The sequence below is a fragment of the Oncorhynchus kisutch genome, linkage group LG1, assembly GCF_002021735.2.
Source record: "Oncorhynchus kisutch isolate 150728-3 linkage group LG1, Okis_V2, whole genome shotgun sequence".
NCBI lineage: Eukaryota > Metazoa > Chordata > Actinopteri > Salmoniformes > Salmonidae > Oncorhynchus > Oncorhynchus kisutch.
In genome coordinates this window covers 56,525,993-56,547,866 of record NC_034174.2, presented here as the reverse complement: position 1 = coordinate 56,547,866, position 21,874 = coordinate 56,525,993, and the positions used below count along the sequence as shown (strand labels likewise).

The window sequence follows — 21,874 nt, the reverse complement described above, 5'->3', positions numbered from 1 at the left end:
CCATCACTGACCCCCTTCACCCCCACACTCCATGCCCCGCACTGGCACTAACATACCCCTACTCCCACCCTCCTCTCAACTCTCTCGCCTCCTCACCTTACCTCTGGTCAGTCCTCAGCACAGCTGCCACACCTGCCATATCCGATCCAATCTCCTCTTCCTCCTTCTCTGCCTCCCCCTCACTCCCTCCACCCTGCCCCCGTGACGTCTCTCTGACAGGTAAACACGGCGGCCGCCAATTCAGAAAACACATGTTCCTTTCTGCTGCACTTCACACAGCCCAACTAGCCCAGTACACAGAGGAGTTACAGTACGGTGCTACAGAGCCGTGGCCAGCAGAATCTTTGTTCCACTTCACCTCAGCCCCCACTGTCTCCCTCCCTCCTTCCTCATCCTTCCCTCTTCATCCCCCTCTGTCTCCTTCCTGGCTGGCTCTGATATGATGAAAACAGGCAGCCTCTTCCACACGAATGCAAACACCCAAGGAGCGCTATGTGTTTATTGGTTGCGACTCTCATCTGTGTGCACTCAAACCTCTCAAACAGTATCAGGTCATCTTCAGTGGATATGAAACACACCACAGTCATGTGACTGTTCGAACATTGGGACCAACACCTTCTGGATGGAATACATACTATGTTGCATTAATAAAAGAGCCTGAACTGAGTTGAGATTCAGCACTGCATAGCCTTCTGTACACAGAGCTCTCCCCCCTTGTCCACACTGTTCTCAGGTCAGCCTCCACAGGCCAATCCAAAGTGACGGGGCAATCTGTAACTGGTTCGAGAGCTGTCGGCTCCCAGCCCAAGAACCATCCTCTTCCTGTCTTTAAGCCGGTACAGAGATGCATTACAAACTCTTCTTCCAGCGGACCGTAACAATTCCTGTGCATTCTCACAGTTTCCTCCAGGAGGGCTCTGTTCATTGCCTTAGCCTTTGACAGTGTTAATGTGTGGTAGAGTGGTGAATAATGGGGTGTGGGGGGGGGGGGACGGATTGTGTCTGTCAGCTAGAATTGGGTGCATTTTATCAGGGAAGAAGCGGTGTGGAAGTGCGCGGAGAGGGAGTGGGGGGGGGGGGGGGGTCTGGTGGATACCTGCAGAGACGGTTGCATGGAGCCACTGTATTAGCACATAATTTTTACCTAGCTAAATTGTTTCTGGGTACAGAGAGGGATGGCTGCTGACAAAGGACCACACACAGACGCATAAACACACACACAGAGGCACATTTCATGCCCAAGAAGCTGGTGTTTGGAGGATATATTGGCCAAGGTGTTAGGATCGAGACGAAATTCTTCCACAAGATATAGTCCCGAAACAAATCTAGGATTGCTACCTAAGCCGGCTGGTCGTTCGTTCTATTGTTTTGGTTGTCAGAGACACGACCCAGTCATTCAGTCTCTTTGTTCTGTATCTATGGACGCGACACAGTCGTTCATTCTAAATGTTCCATTGCCATACTGGCTGGGAACATTCTTATCCCTTGCTTGCTAGCTAGCCAGCTATGGCTAACTTAGTCATGTCAAACAGTGCAGAAAGAATAACAACAGTAGCTGCATTTGTGGAAGCTGTTTTCTAGTGACATTTATTTGGATACATCCATAACAATGAGCTAATGAGGCATGATTTCGCCTGGCATATAAGATATGCTCTTTTGTTAGGACACTGTTATTCAGAGCAGCTAGCCAAAAACACAGCTAACACAATGAATGACGCAGGAAAGACTGCAAACTAGCTGCGTTCCGTTGGACTTTTTTTCAATTTACATTTCTTTGTATATATCCATAAAAATGATGTCGGCTTATTCATGATTTCGACTGACTGAAAATGCTGTCTGCCTCTCTCGTCCCGACTCCCAACCCCTACACGTTCATTAATATGTGACAGTTGGAGATCAAGTCTGAATATTGAAACAATGCTGCAAATGTCGGAGAGACAGACAGTAAGGTTTATACAAATCTCTGCTGTTGAAAACTAAATGTTAGTCTAAAATAAATGTGAGATGATTTCTTGATGCTTTTTATAGTGAAGATTTTTAACTTCCCTGCCTGGGCTGGTGAGACAGTGGATTGCGCAGTGAGATGCAACAGAGTAAATAGGCAGTTTAATGTCATAGATTTAGCCAGTGGTAACTTGTGGAATAGACACTGGCAGGAATGCACTTTTAACCAATCACTATTCAGGATTAGACCAACGCGTTGTGTAAAGACTAGCAAACTAGCTCAAACACACACAGCTACAGCAACAAACAAAAAGACTAATGACCAAGATGCAGATGGAGACACGCATATTGTCTGCAGATTCACACACAGACACACTCCCACACATTTTCAACCTACACAAACTTTAAAAGGTCAGAGAAGGCTGCAACTGTCTCTATTCAAATATGTTCCCTTTGTCTTTTTTGCTTCCCTGCCTCTCTAAATTACTTTTAGCCATTTTACACTATGAGAAAGCCCTGACAAAGTCCTTTTCCTGTTCATCGGCACTATTGAGAATGAAGGTAGTGTGTCTCGTAGCAGTGGGAACGAGCAAGAGTGGGAAAGGACATGTCAAGTAAAGCAGTGGGTAATGAGAGGGAGAGAGCATGGGAAATAGAGAAGAGAGTGAGAGATGAATAGAGGCTAAATGTAGAGAGAGAATTCAAAGAACAGCAGAAAAAGAGAATACGAGAAAGAGATGCGTGAAGAAATAAGGAGAGAAGAGAAGAAAAAAACACTAACAGTGCTGGAGCATTTGCACCAGATCAGTGGTGCCTCCCCACTGTGTCGGCGCTCCCACACAGAGCTCCTTCATCATCTCTCTCACCTGGAGAACAGAGAGTTTCACGGCTGCTCATCTGCTCACCTCAATTACCAATTCCCCCATCAGGGCCTCACAGGGACCATGGCATGCACACACATACACGCACAAGCAATCAGGGACACACGCTCAAGTACGTACAGAAATAGTCACATACTGTACACACCAGGGGTTGGAACTTAAATTATTTTCCAATCGTTTCGTTCTGTACAGAATTATTGTTTTTTAATTCCATTCCACTGTCCCGAACAGCAAAATAATGTTCAAAACCATTTCAAACCAAAAAAGTACCGGTTTATATTGCTCCTTATTAAATATCTGAAAACATTTTTTTATTTTTTTTAAACATTTAGCTCAATATTAAATTACTTCACCAATCAGTGTGGTTAGAGCAGCTTGCTATGGAGCAGGTATGCAATTACATTTTTATAGGCAAGTCGTTAACCTCTCTGGGATAGGGTCTAGTTTCCTGAATTTCCTCCTGACTGACGTGCCCAAAGTTAACTGCCTGTTACTCAGGCCCAGAAGCCAGGATATGAATATAATTGGTAGCATTGGATAGAAACACTTTGACGTTTCTAAAACTATTAAAACAATGTCTGAGACTATAAAATAATTGATATGACAGGCAAAAATCCTAGGTCCCAGGCTTAAAATTCCAGCTCCCAGATTGCAATTCCTATGGCTTCCACTAGATGCACTTACTAATTTTACTTTCCTATTGAACATACTACTTTCCGTATTTAATATGATCGTTTATTTACTTTTTAGGGTACCTGAGGATTAAAACAAAACATCGTTTGACTTGTTTGGACGAAGTTTAGCGCTAGCTTTTTGGACCACATGGCCGCATGTTGAATGAGTGGATTACTGAAATCGATGGCGCCAACTAAGCAGACTTTTTGGAATATAAAGAAGAATTTTATCTAACAAAACGACCACTCATGTTGCAGCAAACAGAGTATTTTCAAAAGTAAGTGATTTATTTAATCAATATTTGTGGTTTTGTGAAGCCTGTGCTGGTTGAAAAATATGTTGATGTGGGGCGCCGTCCTCAGACAATCGCATGGTATGCTTTCGCTGTAAAACCTATTGTAAATCATTGTAAAACGCAGTTAGATTAACAAGAATTTAAGCTTTTAAATTATATAAGATACTTGTATGTTCATGCATGTTTAATATTACGATTATTTATCTGAATTGCGCGCCCTCCAATTTCACAGGATGTTGAAGACAAGTGTCCCACTAGAGGGATGCCTATCCCTATTAAGAGCTAATGGTATTTTGCCTTAACAGCATGTGCTGCCAGTCACAGTGTAGGGCGGGAGATGCAGCTGATCTTTTGCGGGTGAGGAAAGTGTGAGAGAGGACGGAAGAAGCATGCCTTGAAGCGCTGGGCATCTTGTTGGCATCTTAAAATAGAGGTCTTCAGTCAGGATACAGCAGTAGGCAGGCAGGAGGAGGTGCAAATGAGTGATTTAATTACGCAGCGTTGGTGTTTTAAAGATGGTGATATTTAGAAATATATTTGTTTATTTTACCTTTATTTAACCAGGTAGGCAAGTTGAGAACAAGTTCTCATTTACAATTGCGACCTGGCCATATATAGCCCATATAAAGTTCTGACTTCAAAATGACAGCATTCAAAAGAAAAAGCCTCTCATCAGACAAAACCTGTCTTAACCAATAAGATACAGGTGGGGTACCAGGCTCAGATACAGTCTCTCCTTGAGTTACCCAAAGTGAACTAACTACAAAATCCACAAACGGGCACTTAAATATATTTGGCCACCTATATTCTGCACCTATTCTGGCATATATATCTATGCAAGCTAACAGCCAATTTATCCTTGCTCCAGCAATGCCATCTGGAGGCTCTGTGTGGAGTGTTTGACGGAATTGTGGAGCTTTCGGTGGCCAAATCGAGCTCTGTACAGCATCACCGTGTGCCTCCCAAATTCTGTAACAATACAGATGGCTCCCTATAGCTCCGCATTGACATTTGTGACTCACAACCTGGAAAATGTGATCATTTTTCTCTTTTTTTTTACATTGGATAAAAGTAGAGACTCAGAGCTACAAATGGTATATCATACACAGCATTTTTGAGGAACAATGGGCAAGTAAGTATACTTTGAAAGTTGATACACTTGTAAACTCACTTTTGAGAAAAGGGCCTTTGAATGTTTTGGTACCCACTGGAGAGCTCTCCTTTGTCTACACCCATTCAGCATTGTTCACACCCTCTTAAGCCAGCCCCACCCATCTCTTTAAGGATTCACATGAGGTCATGTGCTAAACAGTGAGTAGTGAAGTAAAGATTAAGACTAAAAGTCGCAGTAGTCTACAATAATGAAAAATTCCAGGTAAAAAGAAAGTGTCCAGATAAAATATTTTATAAATATTAGATGATGCTTACCCAGACACACTTGTCTAACTTGATGGGTCATGTGAAATAAATGTTTTAACCTCCAGCCACATCCAGTGGTGGAAAAAGTTTTAAATTGTCATACTAGTATAAATAATTTCAAATTCCTTATATTAAACCAGATGGCACAATTATTGCAAAAAGGGGGGGCACCTCATACCCACTGTGAAATATGGTGATGGGTCAGTGATGTTTTGGGGCTGTTTTAAATCCAGAGGTCCAGGGGCACTGGTTAAGATTGATGGCCTAATGAATTCCACCAAGTATCAGGCAATTTGAGTGACAGTCTGGTTGCCTCTGTCAGAAGGCTGAGACTTTGCCGTACGTGTACTTTCCAACAAGATAATGACCCAAAACATACCTCAAGATCCACACAGAAATGGTTCCGTGACACCAAAATCAATGTTCTGACATGGCCATCACAGCCGCCGGACCTTAATCCAATCAAAAACCTATGGGCGGAGTTGAAGAGGGCAGTTGATAAGCGCAAACCCAATAATGTGAAGGATCTTGAAAGGATCAGCATAGAGGAATGTTCCAAAACCCCTCCAAATGTGTTCCTTAACCTTGTCAATCATTACAGGAAAAGACTCCATGCTATTATCCTTGACAGAGGTAGTTGCACTAAGTACTAAATGAGGAGTGCCAATAATTATGAAACCTTGATTTTTGTGAAATGTATTTTGTATTAAATAATTGTGTGATTTTGGTTGGTTCTATTTAAACATGAATTCTATTGAAACATGAAGCGTAGTATTTCTCACATGTTGGTATTTAGAGTTTCACTCTACATTGTCAGTCAGGGGTGCCAGTAATTTTGATGCCCACTGTATCACATAGTATTCCATATATAAGTTAAGCTGAGTGAGGTGCACTTGTAAAGTATAAACAGATGCATGCGCCATATATTTATGTGGATGCGCCATATATTTATGTGGATGGGTCTACACAGAAGGTGTAAACGGTACAGCTACAGTGAGGGAAAAAAAAGTATTTGATCCCCTGCTGATTTTGTACATTTGCCCACCGACAAAGAATTGATCAGTCTATAATTTTAATGGTAGGTTTTTTGAACAGTGAGAGACAGGATAACATCAAAAAAATCCAGAAAAACGTGTGTCAAAAATTGTATAAATTGATTTGCATTTTAATGAGGGAAAGAAGTATTTGACCCCTCTGCAAAACATGACTTAGTACTTGGTGGCAAAACCCTTGTTGGCAATCACAGAGGTCAGAAATTTCTTGCGGTTGGCCACCAGGTTTGCACACATCTCAGGAGGGATTTTGTCCCACTCCTCTTTGCAGATCTTCTCCAAGTCATTAAGGTTTCGAGGCTGACGTTTGGCAACTCGAACCTTGAGCTCCCTCCACAGATTTTCTATGGGATTAAGATCTGGAGACTGGCTAGGCCACTCCAGGACCTTAATGTGCTTCTTCTTGAGCCACTCCTTTGTTGCCTTGGCCGTGTGTTTTGGGTCATTGTCATGCTGGAATACCCATCCACGACCCATTTTCAATGTCCTGGCTGAGGGAAGGAGGTTCTCACCCAAGATTCGACGGTACATGGCCCCGTCCATCGTCCCTTTGATGCTGTGAAGTTGTCCTGCATAATGTTTCCACCTCCATGTTTGACGGTGGGGATGGTGTTCTTGGGGTCATAGGCAGCATTCCTCCTCCTCCAAACACGGTGAGTTGAGTTGATGCCAAAGAGTTCCATTTTTGGTCTCATCTGACCACAACACTTTCACCCAGTTGTCCTCTGAATCATTCAGATGTTCATTGGCAAACTTCAGACAGGCATGTATATGTGCTTTCTTGAGCAGGGGGACCTTAACTTCTTGCGTCGAGCAATCCCGTTTCCGGGAGCGTAATCATAGCCTCAAGCTCATTACCATAACGCAACGCTAACTATTCATGAAAATCGCAAATTAAATGAAAGAAATATATTCACTCACAAGCTTAGCCTTTTGTTAACAACACTGTCATCTCAGATTTTCAAAATATGCTTTTCAACCATGGCTACACAAGCATTTGTGTAAGAGTATTGATAGCTAGCATAGCATTAAGCCTAGAATTCATTTTCATAACATTTTCACAAAAACAAGAAAAGCATTCAAATAAAATAATTTACCTTTGAAGAACTTCGGATGTTTTCAATGAGGAGACTCTCAGATAGCAAATGTTCAGTTTTTCCAAAAATATTATTTGTGTAGGAGAAATCGCTCCGTTTTGTTCATCACGTTTGGCTAAGAAAAACCCCCGAAAATTCAGTCATTACAACGCCAAACTTTTTTCCAAATTAACTCCATAATATCGACAGAAACATGGCAAACATTGTTTAGAATCAATCCTCAAGGTGTTTTTCACATATCTATTCGATGATAAATCATTCGTGGCAGTTGGGTTTCTCCTCGGAAGCAAATGGAAAAATACACGCAGCTGGAGATTACGCAATAATTGCGACGGAGGACACCAAGCGAGCACCTGGTAGATGTAGTGTAAAATGGTCAATCTTCCAATGATATGCCTACAAATACGTCACAATGCTGCAGACACCTTGGGGAAACGACAGAAAGTGTAGGCTCATTCCTGGCCCATTCACAGCCATATAAGGAGACATTGGAACACAGCGCCTTCAAAATCTTGGTTTCGCCTGTAGCATCAGTTCTGTGACACTCACAGACAATATCTTTGCAGTTTTGGAAACGTCAGTGTTTTCTTTCCAAAGCTGTCAATTATATGCATAGTCGAGCATCTTTTCGTGACAAAATATCTTGTTTAAAACGGGAACGTTTTTTTATCCAAAAATTAAAAGAGCGCCCCCTATATCCAAGAAGTTAAGGCGCTGCAGGATTTCAGTCCTTTACGGTGTAGTGCGTTACCAATTGTTTTCTTGGTGACTATGGTCCCAGCTGCCTTGAGATTAGAGATCGACCGATTAGGATTTTTCAACGCCGATAACGATTATTGGAGGACAAAAAAAGCCGATACCGATTAATCTGCCAATGTATTTTATTTATTTGTAATAATGACAATTACAACAATACTGAATAAAAACTTTTTTTTACTTAATATAATATATCATTAAAATCAGTTTAGCCTCAAATAAATAATGTAACATGTTCAATTTGGTTTAAATAATGCAAAAACAGAGTGTTGGAAAAGAAAGTAAAAGTGCAATATGTGCCATATAAGAAAGCTAGTGTTTAAGTTCCTTGCTCAGAACATGAGAACATATGAAAGCTGCTGGTTCCTTTTAACATGAGTCTTCAATATTCCCAGGTAAGAAGTTTTAGGTTGTAGTTATTATAGGAATTATAAGACTATTTCTCTCTATCCCATTTGTATTTCATATACTTTTGACTAATGGATGTTTTTATAGGCACTTTAGTATTGCCAGTGTAACAGTATAGCTTCCGTACCTCTCCTCGCTCCTAACTGGGCTCGAACCAGGAACACAACAACAACAGCCACCCTCAAAGTAGCGTTACCCATGCAGAGCAAGGGGAACAACTACTCCAAGTCTCAGAACGAGTGACATTTGAAACGCTATCCATTTCACATCACATCGTTACACCAGCCTAATCTCGGGAGTTGATAGGCTTGAAGTCATAAACAGCAGAGCTGCTGGCAAAACGCACGAAAGTGCTGTTTGAATGAATGCTTATGAGCCTACCATCGCTTAGTCAGACTGCTCTATCAAATCATAGACTTAATTAGAACATAATAACACACAGAAATGTGAGCCATAGGTCATTAATATGGTCGAATCCGGAAACTATCATCTCGAAAACATTTCTTTGTGAAATACGGAACCGTTACGTATTTTATCTTATGGGTGGCATCCATCAGTCTAAATATTCCTGTTACATTGCACAACCTTCAATGTTATGTCATAATTACGTAAAATTCTGGCAAATTAGTTCGGTATGAGCCAGGCGGCCCAAATAGTTGCATATACCATGACTCTGCGTGCAAAGAACGCAAGAGAAGTGACACAATTTCACCTGGTTAATATTGCCTGCTAACCTGGATTTCTTTTAGCTAAATATGCAGGTTTAAAAATACATACTTCTGTGTATTGTTTTCAAGAAAGGCATTGGTGTTTATGGTTAGGTACACTGCATCGATTATATGCAACGCAGGACACGCTAGATAAACTAGTAATATCATCAACCATGTGTAGTTATAACTAGTGATTATGATTTATTACGTTTAATGCTAGCTAGCAACTTACCTTGGCTTCTGACTGCATTTGCGTAACTGCTCCTCGTGAGGCAAGAGCATTGGACTAGTTAACCGTAAGGTTGCAAGATTGAATCCCTGATCTGACAAGGTAAAAATATGTCATTCTGCCCCTGAACAAGGTAGTTAACCCACTGTTCCTAGGCCATTATTGAAAATAAGAATGTGTTCTTATTAACTGACTTGCCTAGTTAAATAAAGATTAAATAAAGGTGTAAAAAATATTTAAAAAGCTTTGTGTAGGTCTACAATCTTGTCCCTGACATCCTTGGAGAGCTGTTTGGTCTTGGCCATGGTGGAGAGTTTGGAATCTGATTGATTGATTGCTTCTGTGGACAGGTGTCTTTTATACAGGAAACAAACTGAGATTAGGAGCACTCCCTTTAAGAGTGTGCTCCTAATCTCAGCTCGTTACCTGTATAAAAGACACCTGGGAGCTAGAAATATTTAGGTCAAATATTTATTTCCCTCATTAAAATGCAAATCAATTTATAACATTTTTGACATGCGTTTTTCTGGATTTTTTAGTTATTATTCTGTCTCTCGCTGTTCAACCATTATTATGGAACTGGGATTCCCGGGGATTCCATTCTGATGAAGATCAACAAAGTTAAGTGAATATTGACTGCGCAACGGATATTTATTTTGGCTGGTTTGGGCTCTGAGCTCCGTACTCAGATTATTGCATGGTATGCTTTTTCCGTAAAGTATTTTTGAAATCTGACACAGCCGTTGCATTAAGGAGAAGTTTATCTAAAGTTCCATGCATAACACTTGAATTTTCATCAACATTTATAATGAGTATTTCTGTGAATTGATGTGGCTCTCTGCAAAATCACCCCATGTTTTGGAACTACTGAACATAACACGCCAATGTAAAATTGGATTTTTGGATATAAATATGCACTTTATCAAACGAAGTCCTATGAGTGTCATCTGATGAAGATCATCAAAGGTTAGTGATTCATTTTATCTCTGTTTGTGCTTTTTGTGACTCCTCCCTTTGGCTGGAAATATGGCTGGGTTTTTCAGTGACTTGGTGGTGACCTAACATCATCGGTTGTAGAGCTTTCGCTGTAAAGCATATTTGAAATCAGACACTGTGGCTGGATTAATGAGAATTTAGTCTTTAAAATGGTGTCTAATATTTGTATTTTTGAGAAATTTGATTTATGAGATTTCTGTTGATTTGTATTTGGCGCCCTGCAATTTCATTGGCTGTTGGCGAGGGGTTCGGAACCCCGTTCCCAGACAGGATAGACACAAACTCACTTCATTGACGACTTCCTTCACAACAGCTCTGCTCCATGAAGCGGCAAGGAGTATGAATGCTCAGACTTCTGTGGAGGCCGCATTGAAGTAAATGCTGTATGCCACTGCAGACATCGGATTGACCATGCAGAGCCATTAAAGCAAACGTTCACACAACATTAAACACAACGGAGAAACTGGAAACATGCTCCCAAAACAAAGACAACAAATGAATTGACAGTAAACTGGTCAAAAATTTTTTTCACTCAAGTTAGTTCATACAGTATAAGGAAATCAGTCAATTGAAATACATTCATTAGGCTCTAATCTATGGATTTCACATGACTAAGAATACAGATATGCATCTGTTGGTCACAGATACCTTAAAACTTCTTGCTCCTACCTGAGACGCAGACGTCCCAACTAGACATCAGGAAATGCAAATGTGCTACGCTACATGCTAATAGCACTCGTTAAAACTCAAACGTTCATTAAAATACACATGCAGGGTATCAAATTAAAGCTACACTCGTTGTGAATCCAGGCCACAAGTCAGATTTTTAAAATGCTTTTCGGCGAAAGCATGAGAAGCTATTATCTGATAGCATGTAACACCCCAAAAGACCCACAGGGGACGTAAACAAAATAATTAGCATAGTCGGCGCTACACAAAACGCACAAATAAAATATAAAACATTCATTACCTTTGACCATCTTCTTTGTTGGCACTCCTAGATGTCCCATAAACATCACTATTGGGTCTTTTTTTCGATTAAATCGGTCCATATATAGCCTAGATATCGATCTATGAAGACTGTGTGATCCAGGAAAAGAATAGCGTTTTATAACGTAACGTCATTTTTTTAAATTAAAAAAGTTGCCGATAAACTTTCACAAAACACTTCGAAATACCTTTGTAATGCAACTTTAGGTATTAGTAAACGTTAATAAGCGATCAAATTCATCACAAGGCGATGTATTTTCTATAGCTGTGCCTCTGGAAATTATGGAGACCGGAAGAAATGTGATGCCTCGTGTCCGTTTGACAAAGAAACAATTCGTAGGCAAATGACAAGACTGTTGACATCGTGTGGAAGCTGTAGGTACTGCAACCTCTGCTCCATTTAATGTGGTTCACGTTTAACAATGGGTTGAAGTGGCGCATGGATATATTTTCCCATTTTCAGTGATCAGATTTTCCTGCGCTTTTCGATGAAACGCAAGTTCTGTTATAGCCACAGACGTGATTTAACCAGTTTTATAAACGTCTGAGTGTTTTCTATCCACACATACTAATCATATGCATATACTATATTCCTGGCATGAGTAGCAGGGCGCTGAAATGTTGCGTGATTTTTAACAGAATGTTCGAAAAAGTAGGGGGTAGGAGTAACAGGTAAAAAAAAAGATTGGGGTGGATCACATAGATTTGATCAGGCTGTTGATTGTCGCCTGTGGAATGTTTTCCCACTCCTCATCAATGGCTGTCTGAAGTTGCTGGATATTGGCGTGAACTAGAACACACTGTTGTACACATCAATCCCGAGCATCCCAAACATGCTGTTTAATCAGCTTCTTGATATGCCACACTTGTCAAGTGGATGGATTATCTGGGCGAAGGAGAAATGCTCACTAACAGGGATGTAAACAAATTTGTGCACAGAATTTGAGCGAAATAAGCTTTTTTTGTGTGCATGGAACAGTTCTGGAATGTTTTATTTCAGCTCATGAAACACGGCACATAGACACACTACATGTGGCGTTTCTTTTTTTGTCCAGTAAACAGTGCATTCGGAAAGTAATCAGGCCCTTGACTTTTCCCACATTTTGTTACGTTACAGCTTTAATCTAAAATGGATTAAAAATATATATATTCTCAATCTACACACAATACCCTATAATGACAAAGCGAAAACAGGTGTAGATTTTTTTTCAAATGTATAAAAAAACAAAAACAGAAATGCCTTAAGTACTCAGACCTTTTGCTACAAGACTCTAAATTGAGCTCAGGTGCATTCTGCTTCCATTGATCATCATTGAGATGTTTCTACAACTTGATTGTAGTCCACCTGTGGTAAATTCAATTGGTTGGACATGATTTGGGAAGGCACACACCTGTCTATATAAGGTCTTAGTGTCTGACAGTGCAAAAACCATGCCATGAGGTCGAAGGAACTGTCCATAGAGTGCTGAGACAGGATCGTGTCGAGGCACAGATCTGGGGAAGGGTACCAAAAAAATTCTGCAGCATTGAAGGTCCCCAAGTACACAGTGGCCTATATCATTCTTAAATGAAAGATGTTGGGAACCACCTAGACTCTTCCTAGAGCTGGCTGCCCAGCCAAACTGAGCAATCGGGGGAGAAGGGCCTTGGTCAGGGAGGTGACCAAGAACCTGATAGTCAGACGGAAGACACTCCTCAGTAAAAGGCACATGACAGCCCACTTGGAATTTGGCAAAAAGGCACCTAAACAATATTCTCTGGTCTGATGAAACTAAGATTGAACTCTTTGGCCTGAATGCGTCATGTCTGGAGGAAACCTGGCACTATCCCTACGGTGAAGCACGGTGGTGGCAGCATCATGCTGTGGTGATGTTTTTCAGTGGCAGGGATTGGGTGACTAGTCAGGGAAAGATGAACAGAGCAAAGTACAAAGAGATCCTTGATGACAACCGGCTCCAGAATGCTCAGGACCTCAGACTTGGGTGAAGATTCACCTTCCAACAGGACAGCGACCCTAAGCACACAGCCAAGTCATCACAGGAGCGGCTTCGGGACAAGTCTCAATGTCCTTGAGTGTCCCAGCCCAAGCCTAGACTTGAAACCGATCGAACATCTCTGGAGAGACCTGAAAAAAAAGCTGTGCAGCGACTCTTCCCATCCAACCTGACAGAGCTTGAGAGGATCTGCAGAGAAGAATGGGAGAAACTCCCAAAATACAGGTGTGCCAAGCTTGTACTGTCATACCCAAGAAGACCCGAGGCTGTAATCACTGCCAAAAGTGCTTCAACAAAGTACTGAGTACTGAGGGTCTGCATATTTATGTAAATGTGATATTTCATTTTTTTTAAATAAATGTGCAAAAATGTCAGTATGGGGTATTGTGTGTAGATTGCTGAGGGGGAAAACTATTTAAGGCACACACCTTAAATAGTGCTAATCAATCTCAGAACAACAGCAAAAGACCTTGTGAAGATGCTGGAGGAAACAGGTACAAAAGTATCCATTTTCACAGTAAAACGAGGCCTATATCGACATAACCTGAAAGGCCGCTCAGCAAGGAAGAAGCCACTGCTCCAAAACCGGCATAAAAAAGCCAGACTACGGTTTGCAACTGCACATGGGGACAAAGATCGTACCTTTAGGAGAAATGTCCTCTGGTCTGATGAAATAAAAATAGAACTGTTTGGCCATAATGACCATCGTTATGTTTGGAGGAAAAAGGGGGAGGCCATCCCGACCGTGAAGCACGGGGGTGGCAACATCATGTTGTGGGGGTGCTTTGCTGCAGGAGTGACTGGTGCACTTAAATAGTGGCTAATTTTAGCTAGGCTAGGGGTTAAGGTTAGATTTAGGGGAAGGGCTAGATAAAAAGGGTTAAGGTTAGGGTTAGGGGAAGGGTAAGCTAACATGCTAAGTAGTTGCAAAGTAGCTAAAAAGCTGTAAGTAGTTGAAACGTTGCTAATTAGCTAAAATGCTAAAGTTGTCCATGATGACATTCAAACTTGTAACTTGGGTTGCTAGATGTTCACATTATACGCCCACCCATCCTACTTTAGTTTTTGCCTTAAATAACCATCTGTCTTATGTAACCAAACCAAACGTAACATATCATACTAATTTGAGTGTCCCAGATGTACTTTGTTACGTCTAGTCGATGAGACCAGGTTGCATTGACAAACATTGACACAATGAAAAAAATTGTGTGCACGAATTGTTGGGAGTCAGTGCGCAACAGAGAGATTGAGAGAGATGTTCCTATAATGCATCTTCGCCACACACCCCTCCCTTTATTCTAATCTCGACATTTAGAATTATCAAGACACATTCCTCACACATAAGCAGTAACCTCATTAACATTGTCAGGATGTGGCAGTGGTCATTTTCCTTTCAACTGATATCACTACGGTTCAGTATTTCTAACCACCCCCCTTAAACACACACACTACCCAAACTAATGGACAGCAAGGCAGAATGGCTCATTCCAAATGAGCACTGGGTTTGTGATACATGTTGACCAACATGGCATTTTCATATGGTGAATGTACATTGGCGGAGCCATTAAAGGAACATCATAGCAGTTGCCCCGAGGCAGATGAACACTTTGACCAGGCCCTAAACACTGCCCACTAACCTTTTGGCAATGCGGGGGCACAAACTTCCCCGCATGGGTCTTTGGTGAAGCAGGTAAGGGCGCATTCTCTTCTGAGTGACAGTGAGGGTTTTGCATAGGGTCTTTGTTGCCCCGAACATAAAATAACATTATTAACCGGTTCCCATGGTTTTAAAATAACGGTTCTGTTCCGGAACAGATTAGATCACTTTAGTTTCAGGTTCGGGATCTGTTCCCTGAACCGCTTCCAACCCTTGATACACACACATTAAAAGTCACATACAGACACAGCTGCACACACAAATACAGTCACACAAATTCACACACTTGCACACACACACAGTCTCTCTGATACATACAGTACACACAGAAACAGCAAGACACACACACAGTCTCTCTCATACACACACACGGGGTTGATCTGATTAGCTGTCACTTTATCAAATGAAGTGTGTCTTTCTTCCATATGCTCCCTACGCTACCCACTGGGCTAATAATTATTATGGAAAATTGCTCCCATATAAACCCCCCCCACCCCCCTTTCCCAGAGAAGCCTCTTCTTCCTGCACATTTTTAACATCTCAATTATCATTATCTTTGATTTGAGCTTGAGCTCCCAAGGAGTATTAATTAGAGAGACACTCGTTTTTTTTCACCCTCTGGTAACGTGTAGGTTTTATCGTCTCATCCTGAGTGATGTCTTCAGTGAATAAGGAGAAGTACTGGCATAGAGTGAGGCAGCTTCCCAAATGGCACCCTATTCCCTATATCAGGGCTCTCCAACCCTGTTCCTGGAGAGATACCCTGCTGTAGGTTTACACTCCAACCCCAGTTGAAACTAACCTGATTCAGCTTATCAACCAGCTAATTATTATAATCGGTAGGCTAGATTAGGGTTGGAGTTAAAACCTACAGGACGGCTTTGGAGAGCCCTGCCATACACAGTGCACTACTTTTAACTAGACCCTTAAGGTCCCTGGTCAAAATGAGTGCACTATATAGGGAATAGGGTGCCATTTGGGATGCAAACGGAGAGACTGGGGGAATCAGGAAGTGTGACCTTCTGAAGCCGACTGGGTGAAAGAAGATGGCGGGCCTTATGGAAGCAGGTGATACACAGTGAACTCATTGACGGTTGCCCGGGAAATCCATTTGGTTCTCGTTTTCCGCATTTTGTGGTGGCACTTGATGGATTCGATAGCCTACACATAGACAATGGGAATGTACAGTAGGTGCCATCATCAAAGGGTCAAAAAAATGAACCCAATGTACAGCATTGAAAGATTAGCAGTAAAAGCCCACACACTATCCTTGAACTAGGAGTATAGCTCTTCATTCTTCGCTAGTTCGAAGGAACCCAGGAAGACTAAAGGTAGCAGTCACTAAGGCGTCAGCTAATGGGGATCGAAATGGGCACATCAACACAATAGAACAACAGATACACAGTATAGACACAGAAACCGCATTGTTCCACTCACCAGCACACTTGGTCCGGGTGATGAGCGGAGGTCCTGGAGGTCCTGTTCCCCCCTCGCCGGGCCGGGTCAGCAGAACCTTGATCTCGTACTCCACGTCGGGGTCCAAATGCCAAAGCTTGTAGGTGGGGGCGTCCACAATGTGGGTCTCGGCCCAGTTGCCTGTAGTGGTGCGGTACTCCACCTCCTTCAGGATGATGGGGCCATCCCCAATGATAGAGTTGGCGTTGGGCTTGAGCCACAGGTAGGTAGCACCCACCGCCAGGAGCTCCGGAGGGGCTATAGGTGTGGGGGGAGCTGAGGGGGCAGAGAGAGAAGACCATGGACATTAGAATATAGGCCTAGGTCAGTGATTTCCAAACTGATGTGGTTACATGGTTAAGTTCACTGGATTGTGTGCGGGAAAAGTTTGGAAACCTTTGGGATAGGATGAATGAATTGGCAGCATTATTTGTTCAGTTATGAAGGAATGCCATGGAACATTTAAACTCGTTAATATCAAACACTTTTTCACAAAATTAAATTAAAACCAAGCAGACTTGAGTGGGACCCACCCTTCTGCCAGAGCTAAATCGTAACCCAACTAAACTGATTGCCTGCGGAAGCATCACATCCAATGAGGTTAAGTGCCTCACCCTTTCCTATATCCTTTTCTGCGTCCTACCCTGCTCTCCACTCAACCAGCGCAGCCCTGATGCCCTGTGACACTATCCACAGGAGACGGCATGGGCTTCCAGTGCATTGACCGGTTCTGTATCTCTCTTTCCTTCCTCTCGACAGGGAGGAAAAAGAAAGGAGAGAGAAAGACAGTGAAAGAGAGATAGATAAACAGAGAGGGAAACAGAGAAGGAGAGAGAGAGGAGTAAAGCAGAGGAGTGGGTAATAATCCTCATCTAAGCATGGGAGACCGCCCATGAAGGTACCCAGCCATGCGTAGCAGTGGCGGACCCAGTCCCCTATTAGAGGGTGTTGCTCAGTGTGTGTTCCCATGTAATCAACTAAGCCAGATTACCAGGCCACATTTAGCTCCTCTGTGGTTGGAGAGAGTGTAAACTGGAGCCGGAGACTGAAGAAGCTACAGCTGTCTTGAGGTGATACTCAGGGAGAGTTTACTCTATGACTAAAGATGAATTAGGTAATACTTGATTTGAAATGTACAGTGTCCATATAAGGACACCCTCAGTGTTGCCTAAGGCTGTCCTAATGTAGACACCGTTCAGAACTTGGGTTAGGAGTTTTTCCCTGACTATGTGACCCTCTGGGCCCTCATTATAATGATAAACGAATGTTAATACCCCCCTCTTGCGTAGGGTGACAGAAAGCGTTCAAACGTCCTAACAATAATGCTATCATCCTGCGGTTTAAATCTGCTGTTGTAATGGATCACGACCATTTTGTTAATGTTTGCCAGTGAGTTATGGAAGAATAAATGGTCCACACTCTAAAGCAAAGTCTGGTTTTAAGAGCAGCGTCTCTCAAACTTTGTCGGAGGCACATTACAATATGCATTGTGTTTGCATTCTTGAGAGTAAATGCTTCATCTATCATCAGGCTCCTCTTCATCTCAGGGAAGTGGTGTCTCCAGAAGGTGCAGAATGATTATTAAAGCATTGCTTTCCCCCCTGTTCCATTAATAAACGTGCAATACTTCATATAATTTGGTACGAGCATAGACCCGTGTCAGCACAACCTATCAGCAGTCTTCTCAACGCCACTTCTCAATGGCTGGGGATATTTGAACACCGCCGCGGCATGGCCCAACAGAGAAGCACATACGTTCGAGACTGAGTGATTTCAGAGGAAAATGTGCCATCCAGGTAAGCCATCATTACGCATGGGAGAGTGAACATGGAACAGGTGAGGCAACTTTTACAGGCAGGTAAAAGCAAATATTATGCTATGCTTTATTTTGATTGTGCATGAGAACGTATCTGTTGAAATAAAAGTAGACGGATAGGTACATGAGTAAAAGGCAAAAAAATCCCACTTAGAAACATGGAAATCCTATTGATATAGTATAATTTAGCCAAAGTCGAAGTAACCCAGGCTTTAAGTGTCAGTGAACAAATAAAAAAACATAACAAAAGCTCAAATCAAATGCCTGGCTTTGCCCTTTTTCCCCCTCGCTGTGTTTTAAATGCATTCATATTTAGAAGCTTGCCTCATGTATCTCCACAGGAGGAAAGCTGAGAGCACTCAATCACTCACCCCCCCTCCGTCTCACTCTCTCATCCACTCATGCAAAGAGGAAAGAACCATCTACCACCCTGAGACACACAACCTGGGAGCAATGATCCCATGGAGGGGTCTGTGAGAGCACACACAATCTTACTAACAAAAATCACATCCATAAACTTACTCACTCCATCACACACAGAGAAACCAACACACACACACACACACAATCTCTATCCAACACACACACCCTCTCTGTTCGACACGCTTCCTCCTTCCATCTGATTACTAATCAGTGGCGGCGGTCTCTGGGCCTTGTACTGCAAGGCGATGAGTGAATAATTGCCCCTATTCTCGACAGCTGCCGTCCCTCCGAGTCATTCACACAGGAGGCCTGGGACTACCATTACCACCACCATCATCAGCACCAGCAGTGGACCCTAAAGCAGATGCTGGCTGCCAAAATGGAAATAAGTCCCAGACTTATTTCGCGTTTTCCTCTATGATTTTATTCATGTACAGTGCATTCAGAAAGTATTCAGACCCACTCCCTTTTTCAAAATGTTGTTATGGTACAGCTATTCTAAAATGGATGAAACACATCAAACATATCACCAATCAGAACACAATACCCCATAATAATAAAGCAAACCCAGGTTTATAGACATTTTTGCGCATTTATTAAAAATAAAAACAGAAATACAGTTACGTAAGGTATTCAGACCCTTTGCTATGAGACTCAAAATTGAGCTCAGGTACATCCTGTTACCATTGATCATCCTTGAGATGTTTCTACAGCTTGATTGGAGTCCACATGTGGTAAATTCAATTGATTGGACATGATTTGGAAAGGCACACACCTGTCTATATAAGGTCCCAAAATTGAGAGTGCATGTCAGAGCAAAAACCAAGCCAAGAGGTTGAAGGAATTGTCCGTAGAGCTCCGAGACAGGATCGTGTCGAGGCACAGATCTGGGGAAGGGTATCAAAATATTTCTGCAGCATTGAAGGTCCCCAAGAAAACAGTGGCCTCCATCATTCTTAAGTAGAAGTTTGGAACCACCAAGACTCTTCCTAGAGTTGGCTGCCTTGCCAAACTGAGCAATTGGGGGAGAAGGGCCTTGGTCAGGGAGGTGGCCAAGAACCCGATAGTGAGTCTGACAGAACTACAGAGCTACAGATGGGAGAACCTTCCAGAAGGATAACAATCTCTGCAGCACTCCACGAATGAGGCCTTTATGGTAGAGTGGCCAGATGGAAGCCACTGCTCAGTAAAACGCACGACAGCCATCTTGGAGTTTGCCAAAAGGCAACTAAAGGACTCTCAGATCATGAGAAACAAGATTCTCTGGTCTGATGGAACGAAGATTGAATTCTTTGGCCTGAATGCCAAGCATCACATCTGGAGGAAACATGAAATCATCCCTGTAGTGAAGCATGTTAGTGGCAGCAGCATCATGCTGTGGGGATGTTTTTCAGCTGCAGGGACTGGGAGACTAGTCAAGATCGAGGGAAAGAAGAATGGAGCAAAGTACAGAGAGATCCTTGATGAAAACCTCCTCCAGAGCACTCAGGGCTTCAGACTGGGGCGAAGGTTCACCTTCGGACAATGGACAATGACCCTAAGGACAGAGTCAAGACAACGTCTTGTACCTGGCCTTTTTATTCATTTTGTAGGTTGTTTTGGGCATATCAGAGTTGTATAAGGTGAGTGAGAGTTGAAATAATATGAGTAGAGAAAGTAATTTGATCAAAAATCTTAAATTAGAATATTGGGGCCCATTGTCTGAAGTCTGGAAGGTGTAATGGTATTCTGCATGCTCACTTTACCCCAAACATTACCCGTGTTACTGTGCCTCCAGGACCTAACTGTATCTCTGCATCTCCATGTGATATGTCCTGTAACAACAGCCACAAGAATGTGTAGGGCACAGAGGCATGACCTGGATTTACAACAACTTCACCAATCTCAGGGAGCCAAAGAAAGAAAAGATGCAGATGACAAAAGATACCATCTGAACTCAAGGAGGCTTTTTATTCCTAAGAAGGAAAATCCTCAGGACATAGAGTAAGAGGAATACTTGAAAGCAGTGTTTCCCCTTTGAAATAACAAAACATGTGGAGAGTGGGAGGGAGACAGAGAGACGAAACGGCCGTGTGACTGTTGTAGTCTATCAAAGCAACAAGTCAGGTGTTGCATGCTATCAGGCCAAATGCCCTTATCGTAGGCACTCTGCTAAATTCACAGCCATTTCCTGGTGTTGATAGTTTTGTAGTGTGAGCTAGCCACGCCGTGGCTATCAGTGCATGCTTTGGCGCATGCAGGGCGAGACCAGGGCCCTGTAATTTCCCCTAGTCTTTATCACCTGGCACTCCATGGGGAGTTTTTAAATCGGGGGACAATCACACGGTATCAGATCAGGCCCTGGTGGGCACAGGAGGGAAGATAGCTGGAAATGGGGAGGAAAAAGTATAAGGGAAAATGGGAATTTGTAGCTGTGAGACATCCATTACCTAAATCTGTTTTTACCTTGCACTTGCAAAAAAGAGAGAGGGAGAGAGGGAGGGAGTGATGGAGAAAAGTGAGGAGATGCGCGCTGAAACGTCATTAGCCCAAACTACCAGCCTCCTAGGTCCCAGCATCATTATCAGCACAAACCTATTTCTCAGCTCCCTGAATTCAGCAGAGGCACACCGATAGCCCCAAATGCTTTCATGTGCAGTGCACTGAAGGGAACGCCACGCCACCCAGGAGTGGGCCCTCGGAGACTTCTGCTGATTAAATCAATTTATTTAATGATTTTTTTCAGAGACCGGCTCCCTCCACCTTTATTGAGAGGTGATAACATCTTGAGGATCTGAGCAGGAGTCATTTAAGGTAGTTCAACAACAAGCCATTAGGAATCGTAATATCTTTCGTATATCTCTCTAGTATCTGCATGTTTTGCACTGGTATCATAGTATACCTCGAGGCCCATCTTTTCCTAGCATTGCCTTGAATGTATTAAAAACATTTTATTTATACATTTTATATCAGTAGTGCCACAATTTGACCTATGTGGAAGACACATGGAGTCTTATCTCCATTCTAGGGTGATTGGATATGTATTTGGGGGACCACATTGTATTGTATATATAGCTCCCCTCGGCTAATGTATTCTC

The 21,874-nt window shown here is 42.5% G+C and overlaps 1 protein-coding gene across 7 annotated transcripts in view; it reads right to left on the bottom strand.

Moving 5' to 3' along the window:
* The window catches only part of LOC109891034 (receptor-type tyrosine-protein phosphatase T), a 400,507-nt gene that overhangs the window by 209,960 nt on the left and 168,673 nt on the right, over positions 1-21,874 (bottom strand). For all 7 annotated transcript variants that reach the window (XM_031827335.1, XM_031827341.1, XM_031827357.1 and 4 more), the window contains exon 7: positions 16,541-16,834. In XM_031827335.1, coding sequence (XP_031683195.1) covers positions 16,541-16,834 — 294 coding nt within the window. The remainder of the gene's footprint in view (positions 1-16,540; positions 16,835-21,874) is intronic.